Consider the following 16,519-nt stretch of genomic DNA (forward strand, 5'->3'; position numbering starts at 1 on the left):
ATTCTATTACATCCAACTGTCCACAGTGCTATAACCTTTTATTTATCCTGCTTGTTCTTTGATGACCTAAATTATTTCAGCTGTTCTAATTACTTATTTAAGAACTATTGCCCTTTCTCAGGGTTTTTTGTGGGAGGACTTAAGGAATAGTGTGTCTCACAAGCAGCATTATAGTTGCCTGCAAATTAAGGCAAGCAGACAGACTGTAGTAATGCTGTAAACCAGCTTATTTTAGGTGGCTTATTTTAGGCTAAGTTTTATGTGAAATATTGATGCACTCATTTAAATGCTAAAGAGCTGGGGTTCCTGCAGTCCTGAGAGCACAGCTGTATGTCTGTATGTCAGGCAGCAGTTGTGTCCTTCGTGGGAAGCCCCCCAGTTGTGTTCTGAAGGCTTTCAGCAGCTGGGGCCCTTTGTTACAAACCTGGAAGCTCAGGTGCTGGGGCTTTTTAGCCTCCTCTGTCACTGTGTTTGTAGAGTGTAGCACTAAAATCTCTCAATTCTGCTGTGCTTCAGGTCATCCTGGCTATGGAATGGGAGATAATGGGGCTTTCCTGAGGGTTTAGAGAGCTTGCTTCATAATTTGTGTTTGAAGCTAGCATGGTGTGTTTGTTATAGATACTGTTTACTGTAACAAGGTTTTGTTATGTGCAAAATTAAAGTATTTCTAAATTATAGGGAAATGTAAAATGTGAAAGCCGAAGGAAAAAAGAGATTGTGCCGTTTCCTTTGGTTTTGCTGCATCTTGCAGTCAGTCCCAACGTGTGTTAGCGCTCCCGCTGATAACGATCTGCCCTCCTCCCAAGGGACAGCACAGCCAGGCAGAGCTGCTCCTCTCCTCTCTGCTCACTAATTGATCTCTGCCTTGGCCACTTCCAGCAAGGTCACAGAACTGGCAGCTACAAAAACAGTGTTCTGTGGAAAATTTAAAGGGGAAGAGTAGAAGTACCTAGGATGGGATTATAATTTTTTTTAATTCATAAACAATTTATTGGATCTTCTATTTTGTGTCTGCAGAAGTCTGAAACTTGGAAAGGACTGAGAGCAGAAGATTATCCATTGTGACCTGTTCCTGCAATTTGTGAGTGAGCCCTATCCTGCAAATTGCTCTTTTCTCACTTTGTAATTCCACTTCCATTATTATTAGAACACAGCATGAATATTCCTGTTCAGATCCTGTAAAGGCTAAATGATTCCTAAGCAAGTATAGTGTGATCTTCTCCATTTTTTTCCTTTGCAGAAGGTTTGTCATGCTGGCCTTGAAAGGCATTCATGTGTTTGGGTTTTGTTTTCTTTTTGCAAAAGTGCTTGCAATCATTTATGCTGCTTTCTCAGAGCTGACTCTTGATTAGTTCAGGTGCTTTACCATTAGAAAGGTGATGGAAATGTGGAGCTGAAAAGCCTGGACAAGCAGCAGCCGCAGGCTGTCAGCGCGGCAGTGCCGTGTCACTCACTGAGCACCGTGCCAGGCCCTGCCACTGTCCCAGCAGGGCCTTCCTGGGCTCTCAGTGCCGGGGCTGTGCTGGCAGGGACGGCTCCGTGTGCAGGAGAGCTCCCACAGCCCTGGCCAGGCCACTGCATGGCTGGCCTAAGGCTGGGTGCCATGTGCAGGGAGCAAACCAGCGAGAGCTGCAAACAAAAACATGCGTTAGCACGGCTGCTTGAAAAGCAGACGACTGTAGAGGGTTTGAATAAAGGAAATGGGCCAAACTCTGTGAAGGCAAGGCTGGAACACTGAGGGCAGAATGAAGCTGTGCTGCATTATTAGGGCATTCATGAATGTGTGGCAGAGAGGGGGAAAGGGGCTTGGTTAACCTGGTGTGATCTAAAAATACGTAGAATGTGCTATACAGAGCCATAGCTGTTGTAGCATCTTTAAAGGGTAAAATATGCAGCTTCCTCTGAAGTGGGAGCATGGCAGGGTCTCACAAAGCAGGCATTCAGAAGCACCTTGTGTGGAACACTGTTCATTCACATGATCCTAATCACAGTGAGGAGCATACACTGTAGTTGCTCTCAATAAGCTGGTAATTGAATTATCAGCTAAATATTGAAAGATTAGACACCCTGTCTTTGGGAGAGGGGTGTAGAAGCAAGCCTAAGTTGATTATTGCATCAAATCAATTTTCTCTTCATTGTGAGTTGAAGCAAGTAGTTGATGGTTCAGAACTCCTTATGCTCCTTCTGTTACAAAGAACTCTGCCAGTGTTTGGTGTTTAACTCTTGTGTGAGACATGATACCACAGAGAGGGAGCAGAAAAAAATTAAATTGTATTAAATTGTCATAAGCCCCTGAGCTGATGAACTGGTTTGATACTGTTTGTTCCACTAGAACTCGAAGCGATTAATTGAATAAACGTTTGTTTGAGTCTTTAATTTGTCTATAAATATGTATAGTAACTAATGAGGAGGCAAGAAATCATCTTGAGAGTCACCTTGAGCAGAGGATAAGCATTCCTGGTGCATTCCTGGGAAGCAGCGCGGTGGTGACGGTGCCCAAGCTCTGCCACCGTGTGGCAGCTGCAGCTCAGTGCCGGCCCGGGCTGGCTGCAGAGCTGCTCCGCTCGAGGGAAGGTCATTGTGCCTCAGGGAAAGACAAAAGCACAAATACTCCTTCTGCAAAATCACACCTGGAGTGTCAGAAGTTCTCTCTGCACAAACCAAATTTCAGCCTGTGTGTGGGGCTGTATCTGAAGTTGACAGTGTCTGTTTTCTGCATGAAACTTGCTTCAGGGAGCAGGGCTTAGTGTTTCACCCTGTGCGAGGCACAGTCTAAGGAGGAGGTGCAGGGATGTTCTTTGTTGATGTCTGGCTGTGGAAAGGCATAAGGATAGACCAACCTGTAAAACTGTCTCAGAGGAGAGAGCTTTTGTACTCATGCATGATTTGTGTATGTGTACATTTATTATAGATCCACTGTAAGTAGCAATGGCAGAACTTGGGGTAATGGTTAGTGTTGACTAATGATATACTGATTAAAGCTGACTTTTGTTTCCAAGGGACCCTACAGCCAGATTATATGGCATTACAAGAGGCAATTAATGCTGTGCCTCACAAAAATGGTGAAGGTGTAAATATTGACTTAGAGTAGCAAAAACAGTTATTACAGTCCACAGAATGTTAAACTGCAGATTAGACAAATGCCATACATTATTACAAAGCACTGACTGATATGCAAGGCATGATCTGTATTTAAACACTTGACATTAAGTAAGTTAGGTTTTATAGGTTTAAAGTACCTATGGATTACATTATTCTTGAAGAGTACTTGGGCTAAATAAGAGCACAGCAGGATCTAGGGGAAGTAATTGCTCTCCAGCAATGGAAATGTGCTCCTCTGAGGGGGCAGCAGGGATTGCTGAGCAGGATGAGACAGCTCCTCCCTGAGAATGGCTGTGCAGAATGTCTGGGAATGGCAGGTTCCATTAGGCTGCAGAGAGCCTGGTGCAGAGCAGTCTTGTCTTTTCCTGGGAGGAAGTGCCACTGCACAGTGCTGCTTCCTTCCACCAGCATTCCTGCGTGCCCTCGGCTCCATACATAATTCAGATGCAATGCATAATTAAAGGACTATAAAGCCACACTTACTTTCATGTATTTAAATTCCTTGATGAGCCATAGATGGGTTTTGCCTGGTCTGTGCTTTTGCTTTGCCTGTTCCTGTAGTTTGTTGAAACAGTGAGGACCACGGCCCAGTGAGTCAGCAGCTCTTGAGAACCACTTCCAAAATACTAATCAGTGCTAACTGTCAGGATTAGTATTCTGTTAGAAATAAAAGTAGAACTATCTAACAAAGAATAATTAATTTGCAGTATCATAGATTCGCTTCCTCTGTTAGCAACATCTTTGTAAAGCAGAGCCTTTTCAAAGCAAAAAAACCCCAACTTTTGAAGGGTACAGATCTAACAGTAGCAGCAAAAAAGCTCTGCCTTGAATGGCCTAGGCTGTGATCCTTCCTAGGAATAGTGTCTGTGTGGCAGCTGGGTGTGTACAACATTTGTTTCCTCATACAGGTCTGCAATAAAGACTGGCTTACACAAAAGGGAAACATCAATTGTACATCTTGAACTTTCTCCCGTTCCTTTCTGTTCTGGATTCCTCCTCTTTAGATCAGTAGTTTGTGACTGGATCACATGATGGTATTTCCAGTACTTCCAGTGCTGTAATTGCTCTGTGTGGAAAGCATTGCTGAGGTGCTCTGGGCCTTTGCATTTCAAACATTGGATGTGTAACATTTTATATATTTAATCACCATCAAGTAGAGTGTTTGGATCCAAGCTATTTAGAGCAACTGTCTGTACTATTGCAACCCACTCAGGGCCCTGAGGGAGACCTCTGAGCAGAGAGAAGGCTCAGATTTATTTGAGTAACTCAATATTGCCAAATACTTTGGTTTGCTACAGCTGCTGGAGAAGTATTGGGAAGATCTAACCAGAGAACATGGTGTTAGGAAAGATCTGTGTAAAGATTCAGAGACTCAGGAAAATGCTCCTGCTTTCTCCTCTGAGCACCAGAACTGTGAAGAAAACCTAACTTATGTTAAGTATGAGGTAGAAATCAATATCTGAAACATTCTTCAAAAACAGAATTGAAGGCTTACATCCTTTTAAGCTCATGGCAGGAAGAGCCTCTTCTTTGCTTGAACAAGTTACTGTTTACAGCAATTTTTTCTGTGCTTGAAGGAGTTACTGTTTACAGCAATTTTAATAAAGTGTCTCCTGGCAAAAAAACTAAGTTGTAACATCTCCAAACCTTTTATAGATGAAACAGCGTCCTTCAAAATGCACACTGCTCAGTTAAACCTTGGTAGCCTGTGCTGTGACAGGGATACCTAGTGTTTGATAGACTGTATTAAGCCTTTTCCATTTTATCTTGATAACATTTATTTCCTTCCACTTTTGGGATGTTTCTCTTCTGTCTTTCCTATTTTTTTTTCTCCTCCTGGAAACAAACAACCGAAAGCATTATTTTGTCACTTGGCAGCTCTCAGGAGCTCCACTACTCAGAACTGGCATTAATACTCCTGCAAGCAGTTTAATTCCAGGGCTGCTTCCAGCACCAAGCCATGGGTCTGCTGTGCTGTAGCCTCCCCCTGCCCAGTGCCAGGAGCTGCCCTGCTCCATGGTGTGGATCCCCAGCCCATCCCTGGGGATGTCAGACCCTCTGTCTCTGAGATGAAGTACCTGTGCTTATCCCAGCCTGTAGAAATTGAGGCGTTTTCCTGGCAGCTCACTACAAACAGGATTTCACAGCACGATGTCTCAAACAGGGGGGCTCTCCTCTATTCTTTTCTCTGTTTCACACTTTGCTATGGCACGTCCATCTGTAAGCTCCTGACCCTGTGCAGGTGCAATCCCAACAGCAGGCCTGGTCAGATACTCATGTGAGTGAGGCTGTGCCATGAGTGAAGGTTTGTGGTGAGGCCAGGCATGTCTGTCATGTTTAGCACAGTGTAGTCTGCTTCCTTCTCTTCAACACTTTGTCTGCAAAAAACGGTGAGTTTTATTCCTTGTAATTGGTTTTGGGCCTTATTAACTGTTAGTCTCTGTGCCAACATACATAATGGCTGGGCTCTGTTGTGCTCACCATTGTGTCTGTTGTGGCTTGGCTTTCAGGATATGAGTTCATTTTCTTTCCCACCCCAGCAGTGGGGAGGGGTCATTAGGCTGAGTCAGTAGATCCTGGTGCATCAGGTGCTGCTCAGCTGCAATGCTGCACTGCCCGTCCATCCCATGGGCTGCTCCTGAACAGGACCTTCTGCAGGGCCCTGCCTCAGGAAAGGGTGTGCCATGGGTCCAGTCTGTACTGCCTTGAAAGGAGCACAGCAATTCAGAGCATTCTCTGAAAAGTGAAGTGGCCAGAGCAGACACAATAACAGCTCCATCAAATATTGATAAAGTAGGATTATTAATTAGAATAGGGGTGTAGGATTAAAATGTCCCTTGAGTTACATTCCCCATTTGATGTGAGAGTGTGGTTTTGTGGTCAGAGAGTGGGAAGCTCAGGATAACTGGAATCTTTTCTCATCTCTTCAATGTGTTTGCTTAATGTCCTTAGTGGTTCAGGGGATATATAATACTATTGACCAGAGCTGCTAGAATTCTGATATGCTCCTATGGTGGCACTGCTGGGAGTGAACTTTACAAGGATATCTCTGTTAGTGTATTTTGGTCTGGTTTATAGCTCATATAGCTCATAAAAAAGAAAATCCCCTCTGACCAGGCTGGTAATTTGCAGTCCTGTTGTCCTGGAGTCTTGTCCTCCCTCAAAGAGCTGCATGTCTTTGTGAGAGGGTGAAAACACTGGATCAGTTCCATGGAGCATATGACACTGGACCTCTTGGCCCTCAGGTGCAGTGAAGGATAACATTTTGCTTCTGACAGCGTGTGTAGTGCTGAACTAAATAGATATCAAAGCAAAGAGAGTGAATTGAATTTCCCAGTTAGACAGCCCTGGTGCAAAAAGGAGCTTTCAATGTCTCCCACTTGAAAAAGACGCTACAGGTTAGCTACGAGATTTCCTTTTAGAACAAAGCCCTGATCTGCATCACTAATAACAGCTGAGGTCATTAAAATTGAAAGAATTTCCCTTTTAATTTCTTCTGAACAGTATCTGCATTCTCTGTGTCACTGGTATTAGCTTTTCTTTTCCCCCCTGTTCTGGTCCATCAGGACAGTGCAGTAAGGATTTATTTTCCTCTAAAGGTTCTTCCTGGTTCTAATATTCTACCTAGAAGAAGTGGTTCAGACTTGTTATAATTATACAAGTGCTGTAAATTCCTTCTCCCATTCCTGTGCATGAACTGTGTGTTCTTGGGTCCCCCAGAATGTGTCAGTGCAGCAGCAGTTTAACATCCCTGTGTGCCCCAAGGCTCTTTTAGCTCATAGAACTCTCCAATCTGAAGCATCTTCTCTTTTTTTTTTTTCCTCTTCCCCTTCTGAGTGTTTCCCTGCTCTCTCTAGAGCCATTAGGTGCTCTGACTATGCACTTCAGGAGATCAATATGCTTTTGGCATTCACAGGCATTATTATTCTGAGACTGTACAACTGCTATGTATTCATCCTATTAACATCTGCTCAGAATTCCCAACATCCCAGCACAGCTAACAGGGAGTGACCGTGTTGTCCTTGGTCAGGCTCTGTGCAATGGATGTTGACACCTGGTTTATTGTTGGACAGATTGCACTTCCCCTTTTGCTTTGTTTTGACCTCATTTCACCCCTGGAAGCTCCATTTCAGCTGGAGATGGATGAATGAACTGGGAAGCATTGTGTCCACTGCTGCTGTGGCAATTCCTCTGTGTTCCTGCCCAAATAAGTTCTTTACTTCCTACATTGTAGGGGCCAGTTCTGACCTAGCAGCAAAATTCCAGCAGCACTCAAGGATGTGCCTGTAGTGGAAGCACCATCTCTGCAAAGCAATAGAAAAAGACAAGATTGGGCAGATTGAACAACTCACTGTCTTTGTGGCTGATGTAACAGAGGATTGTGAGCTTCAAAGTCATGGACAGAGGATCAACTGTGCCTTTGACTTCAGTGATAACTCTGGATATTGAGTGGTGGGAATACAATGTCAGCTTTCCGATTGTAACAGATTGTGGCAGTAGGGTTAACTTAGGAGGGGAAAGGAACAAGGAAATTGGAGCTAAGTGTGGAAGTTAATAGCCAGGAATGGGATTCACTGTTTTAAAATCCTGTCTGAAGTATGTAACCTCTTATGAATGGGAAGAAACCGTGTCAAGGGGAAACACAATGTGTTGACATTGCTGGCTTTCCCTCCTGCATTTTGGTTGCTTTAGTTTTCTCATTGCTGTTCTCCCAAAAGTTGGTTGGTATAATAAGAGGTCACTTCAGATTGTAATGTGGACAAGAATACTTAGGGTTAACTCTGACAGACAGAATAAAATTAAAAGTAATCATTTGCTCATCCAAGATTTCAGAGAAATGCCTGTAATGATTCCCCAAGTTAAAAGAGGAAATGTTATAACAGCCCATAAAAGTTGACTTTTTACCTTCCTAAGTGAAAGGAAGCTGTAAAATCTCAGAAATACTGGGTACTGGGCACTGATTAATCTCCATTGTCTGGCCTGAACAAAGGAAATGCAAAAGCCAAGGGAACCTGTGTTTTAGCAAGCTTTACAGGAGGCAGAAATGCAATTGAAGAAATCTTCACTTAGTCTCGTATATGACAAGTGGCAGTGGTTTGTCATTTTCTCAGAACACACACAGACACACACACATACCCCAAATAGATTTTCTTGCTTCTTGGATTCTGTTTTTTCCAGCGTGTTTGCCATAGTGACCTCCTGCGAAGGGAGACTGGCAGAAATACGCAAAGTGCCCTGGTTCAGAGTCATGCACTAAAAAAGGTTTGGATCAAATGGAGTTTAAACCTCCAGCTGAAGGTTTCCTTTGAAAATCACTGGTGGGCCCTCGTGACCTCCCAGTGCCTGGCAGGAGGTGGGGTTAGCAGAGCCAAGGACTCTGAGCCATTGGGACACCACAGAGCAAAGCTCAGCTGCCCCTGCTCTCTGTCATTCTGGGAGGCTCAGCTCTCTGTACTTTGGCTTCCCTTCTGCTCCCAGAGACAGCAGAGGAAATTTTGCTGAAGTCCTGTAGTAGATGGGGACCTAAAGCTGAACTGGAAGCAAAAGCATTCATAATTTGCCCAGAGAGTGTGGCTGGGCTGGCATATGGAGTCACTCCCAAAGCTAATGAGAGTTAAATTGTCAGGTTTGTGACTTCTGTCTCATAAAGCATTCAAGCATAACAAATGGTGCTGACACACTGGCCTTGGCATGGAAAACTTCTTTAAATATACAAGATGCTGCTTCTTACTGGGGTATATATAAAGTTGGCTTAGATGCAGTGAAGTTTCTTGGGGATAAAATGGATAGTGTTCCAATAAGCTGTCAATTATGTTTCTTTTCAGAAATGATACATATAATTGGTGAATTGCAAGGCTGGATTGGCATTAAATAGTTGATTTGAAGTATTATAATTCTTTTTGTGTTTTTCCCCATAGTTCTTGGGAGGATTCTAGCTCCATCCACTTCAGTATTTTGTATACAGCCTCATAGGAAGCCTTATGTGCACCTCATCAGAGAGATGCTTAGGTGCTTATTCTTGCTCTTACTGAAATGGTTGTAAACCAGATGAAGTGGTGCTTCATGGTGCTTTTAGCAGTTCTTGGAAAGTTTCTAGATCCATCCACTTGAATATTTGTATACAACCTCATCAGAAACCTCAGTTTTTCTTTTTTTTTCCAAAAGCCATTGAGCAGATTTTGTTTCAGACATATTGATGAGCTCCCGTGCACATTCAGCACACCAGTTAGCAGAGCAAGAGTTTCAAGCATTTGTGCTGCAGATCAATATCTCCTCTGACAGAAGCCCAGCAGGAGCTTGGTTTGCCTGCTGTTGTGAGACATGAAGTAGAAAATGTGCATAAACCATGCTGGCTAAGAGGACTGGAACAGAGCTTCCCTCAGGGCAGAGGCAAGTGCTGAAGCCCTTGTCTCTGGTCCAGTTCTGCAAGTAAAAGCAAACAAAAATACTCATTTGGAGACCATGAGAGTAAGCTTGAATGCTGTTAACACTTCTGTGAAGATCTGTATTGGTCGTTCTTAGAGATTTGTAAAGCAATCTGACAAATGGGTGGTGATGGAGACACCGGGGCTGAGCATCCCAGCAAGGTGGCAGCAGCGTGTGCTGTGTAATCCCTGCCAGAGCCTCTCAGCCAGGCCAGAGCTGATCCAGCCACTCGTGCACACCCCCTTTAGGTAGGGCCATTGTTCTGGGACATTTGTGAAGTAGAAACAATTGGTTCACGTGGGAGATTCAGTCCGTGAAGTAATAATGCTAATACTGGTGTGAAACAGTACTTCTCACATTTTTCTAATATTTTCTAGTATTTCCTAGAAAGGCAGGAGTGTGCAAGCCCAGAATACTGAAAGTACTGGACAATATCCCCACCTTTGAGTCAGGAAACTGAATGTAGGACTGTTTCTTTCTAGTTGTCCCTTGCCTTCATACTGAAAAATCTGTCTTTAGTTGACTGGATTCGATTTGGAGATAATAGAGATGTTTAGTGCTCATTGAGGTGCAAATACACAAAAGTGAACCCCACATCTTTGGCATCTTGGAGAACATTACTCATTCCTCAACATTTGACACATTTGTGATCTGCATCCATTTTAGTTCTTGCCACCTACTCTGGTGACAATGTCCAGTTTTCCCAGTGGCCTTATTACTGAGCAGACTGTGTGTGAAGTCTGTGAGGAAAAGCAGAGATTGCAGCTGGAAGGAAAACGAGGCAGAGCTTGCCGATTTTATGCAGAATCCAAAGGTGTAATTTCCATGGCAAAGATAGATGTCAGACAGGATTTTGAGGCTACACTCATCTTCAGAGCTCACACGGTGCAGCTGGATGTGTTTGTTTTTCAGGTCCAAAATTCTCTGTTCTCCCACTCCCCTGTTTGGCCTTCCTGGAATACAAACTTCAGCAGGAGGAGGTTCCTTCAGCCGGGCTGTGCTGCAGGGCAGCCTCCTCCCCCTGGTCCCTTCGGTTTTCCCCTGAAGCCCAGCCTGGCTCCGGGGCTCTGGCAATGCGGAGCTCTGCAGCAAACGCTGCTAATCCAAGCTCTGCAGCTGCTTTGGGGCTGGGAGCACAGACCTGCCCTCCAGCGGCGCCACAGCCTCCCCGAGCCCCGCCGGGAAACCATTTACAAACGCCTTGGATCGTTTGTGGCACAAACAGCAGCAAAAAGGCCTCTCAAAACACCCTCGGATCCTGGCAACGTATTGGGCACATCCTTCCTGCTATAACATTTTACTGCAGAACATCTTGCCTGAGACCCTTTTTACAGTGTTTGGCTGCCTCCCGTTAGGTGATCAACATTCCCATCCTCCCATCTGCCAGAGGCCCCTTGGAAGGGATGCACCTCACCAGGCAGCTGTATGGGAGCAGGGAAGAGGATCAAAGGGCATGAGGCTGAGCTGCAGCAGTCCAGCGGGGTCTCTGCAGATCAAAGGGTGTATCCCTGGTCAGAGCCTGACTTCTGGGACTTCCTCGAGAGTGGGCAGGAGTGTGGCCCTGTCTTTACCACAGCCTCATCTGGGTGTGTTTGAATGGTTTAGCTGCACATGCTGGATATCTTTGTTATGGTCCTTACAATTAGCTCTTTTTTGGAATGAGGAGAGAGGAGGTGATTTCAGCCCTCAGGCAAACATGTTCATTCTGCCCTTGTCCTCTGGACTGCCCCCCTCCTCTTCCTCAGCACTGCAGTTGTATCTGAAGTTGATGATCGTGCAGGAAAGTGAGGCTGTGCCAGACCTCTGCATAGGCGTGCCAGTGCCCAGACAAGGACCCTCTTGCTGTGCCCTTGAGCCCACTTTTCCCACTGCCACTGCCCAGGACTGCCCAGTCTCACAGGCTCAGGACTCTGGCGTTTATCAGGCAGCATGATTTGCTTGCCAGCAGTTCTGATTGGTAGTGATAGCAAACTAAATTTATTGTGTCTAAAAAATGTAATTAGGATATCTCAAGACTGGACATTTAGTGTGATTTTGCCAGGTTTCAATAGCAACTTTAAAGTTGTGGCTCACAGCCCAAACTCTGCCTTGGCTGTTCCGCTGTGGGGATGTTGCAATAGCTCTTGCAGTGTCCAGGGTGCTGCTGGCACAGTTCTGCAGCACTGCAGGATGTGTCCAGTTGTTGTGATTCCCCAGTGCTGCTGGAACGTTCATTTCTTTCCCACAGGGGCCTTTGGTGACTTTGGCAGTGCAGAAGGGACATCTAGTGGGCTGATGGGAGAGTGGGGACAGTGCCTGTTCAGGGCAGCAGGAAAGAGCCAATTTCCAGTTAGGGATTGGACTCTGGGGAACCCTTGAGCATTACAGCACCAAATTGTATTTAAACATTTCAGTGTACAGAATTGGCCTGTGAGTCTGGAGGCTTGAAATTCCAAAACTTACGGAGTAAAAAATATTCCTGACACTTTTCAGCAGTGTCAGAAAACAGTGGAGTGTATGGAAGCAGTCAGATTTGGCACAGTTTTTGAGTGGAATTGGAAGATTTTTTTCTTTATTTACTCAACTTCCCAAGCCTGCAGCCACTGTTAGTATGGACTGCTTAGTGTAATGTTGTGCCTAATGGCCCTTAGAAGATAAAGCTGGGGAAAAAATCATGACTGATGCTGTTGGCTTCCCACTTCAGTAAAATGGATTTGTGCCCAGTGGCTTCAATTCAGTAAAATGGATTTGTGCCCAGTGGTTCCAGGATGGTGAGGAGGGAGGTGAGGCTCTGTCCTCTGTGGCAGTCACAGCGTGCACATGACAGGAGAGAGGAATGGCTTTATTTGTACCACTGATATTTGCTGGCCTGTCACACGTCCCCAGTATCCAATCTGCAGTATTAGGATTATTTTAAGCCCTGTGTGAGGAAAGATTGTGAAACTCCTGCGAGTGTACATTGTTCTTTGAGTCAAAAGCAGACTTTTGCCGAGGTACTTTGCTATATGATTCTCTCTGAACTTTTGTACAAAGATGTAGAGGATTGGTTTATGACAAGTGTACAGAAAGGTATAGAAGAAGTGGGCAGGAAGGTTCTGCTGAGTACCCCAAGCTACTTTCTCCTTTTTCCTCTAATCCAGCTTGCCCACTGCTGCCCCATTTCCATGGCATGCATTTCCGGCTTGCCAAGGTTCCTGCTCCAGGCTGAGAATAGAAGCCTTGCTGTTATGCTGTCCTTAAGTCTCCCATAATGAGTGTTACAGCAAGGAAAGCAGCTGTGTCCTTTGGCTCTGGTTTTAATGCTATGTTAAAGAGCAGATTATGGTGACGTTGGATGGCAGCGATGCGGGGGTAGCACAAACCATGACCAGTTTGGGCAAGGCTTTAGCAAGGATGACTAAGGGCTTGGAGCTTATGCTTTAGATAACAAATCCACCCAATTGTGCTCTTTTGGAAATGTAGTCAAGCCTAACAAATCAGGGCCTTAACAGAGTTGCATTAGGGTCCTTTAATTGGACTAAGCTGGTTAATACCCACATTGGCTTTTGTATGCCCAGGGGTGCAGCACAGGAATGGTTTGCTGTTTATGCTGACAAAATCTCATAAAATTGCAACCATGAACATTGATAAAATTAAATTCTAATGTCCTCACAGGTAGACAATAGATTAAGGTATTTTGATTATTATGAGGAAGTTGGATGTAATTATTTTCCTCTTCCCTCAGTCTGGCTAATGTGACAGACTCTGCCATGGCTCTGTCCAGGGTTTGGGGTGTGACAGGCCACACAGCACAGCAGGAGCAGCAGGGCTGCACAGGATCCCAGCCTCTGTGGGACAACCTCCACTTTCTGTGTGTGGGGGTTTGTCATACTCGTTCTGTTTCATGAAAGCTGAGCAGGTCCTTCAGGTAGTCCTAGAAGCCATAAATTACCATGGATTAGGTGTGTTTTCCAGGTGTTGTGAAGTGTGCCACTACTGGACTTACAGCAGTGCCTGGCTAAGAATGGTGCTTTGTTGCCATGTTAATTGTGCAATGATAATAGGTATTTGCTGGGATTTGGAATAGGTGGATTGTTGAGAGCATAATTCACACAGGTGAGGCAAAAATACTCTGAGCAGAAAGATTCTGCACATGTCAGTGTTTGGTTACATCCCCTGACAGCCAAAGCAGAGTCTAAGGAGACAGAAATGAGTTCCAGATGGTTGTGGTAACTGGCAAGAAACTAATACTGAGGCTGATCTTGAGAAAACAGACTGAGGACACCAGAGATGAAAGAGGGGGCAGGGTGGTCCAGATAAGGTTGATAACACATGATATATCATCTTTGGAGCATTCCAAGGCAGGACAGTGAGATGAACCATTTGTTCCTGAACTGCAGAGGCTGGGTGGTGGAAAGGCTCTTGCTGTGGCTGTTCTGCTGCTGCACTGAAGGTAAAACCCCTGCAGTAACTATCCCATTTCCATGCACAAATCCCACCAGCCTCTGCTGCCCTGCAAGGATGCTGGGATCATGCAGATTGCTCACTGTAATTTTGCTCCTGATTTCTTCACGTGCAGCCTGGGTGTGTCTGCACCAATTGCATTGCTATCTTGTGTATTTCTTGCTTGAACTAGGAATTTGTCTGGCAGCTTACCTGGGTTCTATTTTTAGTTGTTAGTGAAGGGTGAGGCAGTGTACTTAATTCTCATTACAGTTAGTTTAATCCAATTGTGATGTGGATTTAGAGAGACTTAGTAGGTCTCGGCTGAGTGTGGGCTGTCTTTTTCCAGTTACTGTCATTAAACAATGCACACTGATAACTTTTTCCACTTCTAAAACTGAACCCCTGTGTCTGAAGGTGGTGTGATTTGGTGCCTGTGTTTTGCACCCCTGTTGATCTCTGTAACTGTTCCTCAATTGGGAATAGGGTTCCTGTACATTTTGTGAGTTCACCTGACCTGTGGTATCACCCCACCTTGGGGAGACAGTAGTAAAGATTAATGTGGACTAACTCTGCTTTTTGGGGTAAACAGAGTGCATTTGTCTTATTTCTCTTTGAACAAAGCAGCTTCTCTCAGAAAGCTGAGAGTGAGTGATGCGTTCGATCCTGCTGCGGAGCTGGTCAGTGAGAGCCGATACAGAACTCGGCATCCTCTGAAGAGCCTCGGGCCCGAAGCGGTTCCGAGGCCTGTCCCGGCTGTGGGAACAGCCCAGGTGTGTTGTGGGGTTCCGGAGGGGCAGAGGGAGCCCGGCTACAGCAGCCCGAGGGGCGGGCGGGGCTCGGGCAGGGCTCGGGCAGGGCTCGGGCAGGGCTCGGGCAGGGCTCAGTCCGCTCCGCGCGGATCTGATCCAGGCAGGCTTTGCCGGCGCTCCCGGCGCGGCTGCGGGCTCTGTCCGCGGGCTCGGTGCTGCCCTGGGCCCGGCGGCGCGGGCCGAGCCCGCCCCGCACCGTGATGTGGCCACAGGAGGGGCTTGCTGGGCTCCGGCTCCTGCCTCTCCCCGGAGGGCTTTAGGACGGCCACTCTTACACTTGTCATGGAATTAAAGAAAACTACCTCCAGGCCGTACAGTGCTGCTCTCCTGCTGCCACTTTTCCTCTTGTTTTGGGGTAAGTTTTTGTCTTCTGTGCCTGATTCTTACCCAGCTACTATGCAGTAACTTTGATCAAATCTGTGACCTGCCCTTATATTGAACAGATTGTCATCTTACAGTTAGATTTGTAGCCCAAAAACTTTTGTCAGGAAGATAAATAGGCGTTTCATTCTAGACGTGTTGTTCCTTCTATTTATTTCTTGTCTCTTTTCATCTTTCTCCCTGTGCACATGTATGTTTGCATTTATTCACAAGAACTAAAAGAAATTAAGTATTCATGTAATTAAGTATTCGCCTATTATAGTAACCATTTTCTCCATTGGAAAGGTCTGAATATTTTGGTTGTGCCCACACAGAAGAAACACAGACCTTTATTTCCATCCTGTATGCTCAAGAAATCCATCTGAGCACAAGAGGATGATACCCTGAGGAGTGTAGTGCCAGATCCATCTGGTACAAAATGTGGAGGGAGATCACAGCACAGGAGTGTCTCCACTTAGACATTTTGAAAAAAGCAGATCCATCCTCAATGTGCAAGAAGCAATGAGGTAACAAAAGAGTTTATGGGGAAATGCTTTGTTTTGTGTTTTTTCCCACACTGAAAACTTATTTTATAGACAAAGAATCTGCTTGAGTACACTGAGATTCTCCAAATTCCCAAGGCTATCTTTGGGTTCCATTGACACCCTTGTTTACAATAGCTTATGTTCCCTGAAAAATAGATATCTCTGTTTCTTCTGGAATAGGTGCCTAGAGATCTGCTGGGCCTAGACATCTGTTTTAGTCATCTAGGGATTATAAGGTCATGTCAGGAACACGTCCAGCCTTTTACTGGAAAGTATGATTGGGATTGAACTGGTCTCCTTATCCTGCCCTCAGCACTGCCAGGCCAGTTACCTGTAGGTGCAAGTCAGGTTTGGTTTCCACTGAGGAAGTAAAGTATGATCCAAACATGAAGAAATGGATGTGAAATAGGAGAACATTGAGAAAATACAGTCAGAGCCTTTTCTCTGCTTGTGCCTGCTGAACGTGGCACTTGGCATTTTCTTGCATTCATAGGTGATGTTTATGTAATTTTTGAGATTTGGAGAAAGTTTTCAGCTTTTCCTCTGATTCCCCAACACTCTCTTTTTTTCCTTCTGAAGCCTCCCAAGATTTCTGTTGCTCTGACCACCTCAGACCATGAATGTGAAAATCAAAATATGTTGTGATTTTGTCTTTTTTTTTTTTTTCTTTTCTTCCTCTTCCTTGTACCAGTTTCTTTGTCTGGTGTGTTTGCTCCAAGTGCCTGGAATTCCTCTGGCCACAGGGAAGCAGCAGGACTGTCTTTTGTATCTCGTAACCATAGCTACTGGTTTGGAGTGTGAAGCAATTAGGGTGGCTTTGTGCTGGGCAGAGGGGCTGTGGAGGATCCCCCGTGTGGCTGCCAGGCCAGGCCA

At 45.3% G+C, this 16,519-nt stretch overlaps 1 protein-coding gene across 5 annotated transcripts in view; it reads left to right on the top strand.

Annotated features, from left to right (window-relative positions):
• Nucleotides 1–16,519, top strand: part of CRB2 (crumbs cell polarity complex component 2) — a 54,708-nt gene that overhangs the window by 6,832 nt on the left and 31,357 nt on the right. For 3 of the 5 annotated variants that reach the window (XM_071454122.1, XM_071454123.1, XM_071454121.1), the window contains exon 1: nucleotides 14,837–15,096. In XM_071454122.1, the coding sequence (XP_071310223.1) occupies nucleotides 15,024–15,096 (73 nt within the window). In that variant the 5' untranslated portion in view covers nucleotides 14,837–15,023. Of the gene's footprint in view, nucleotides 1–1,017; nucleotides 1,082–14,836; nucleotides 15,097–16,519 lie in introns of those variants that run through there. The other 2 variants (XM_071454124.1, XM_071454125.1) reach the window with 1 other exon arrangement.

Source organism: Agelaius tricolor, unplaced genomic scaffold, assembly GCF_023055355.1.
Source record: "Agelaius tricolor isolate 1412-34295 unplaced genomic scaffold, bAgeTri1.0.p SCAF_38, whole genome shotgun sequence".
NCBI classification, from domain to species: Eukaryota; Metazoa; Chordata; class Aves; order Passeriformes; family Icteridae; genus Agelaius; species Agelaius tricolor.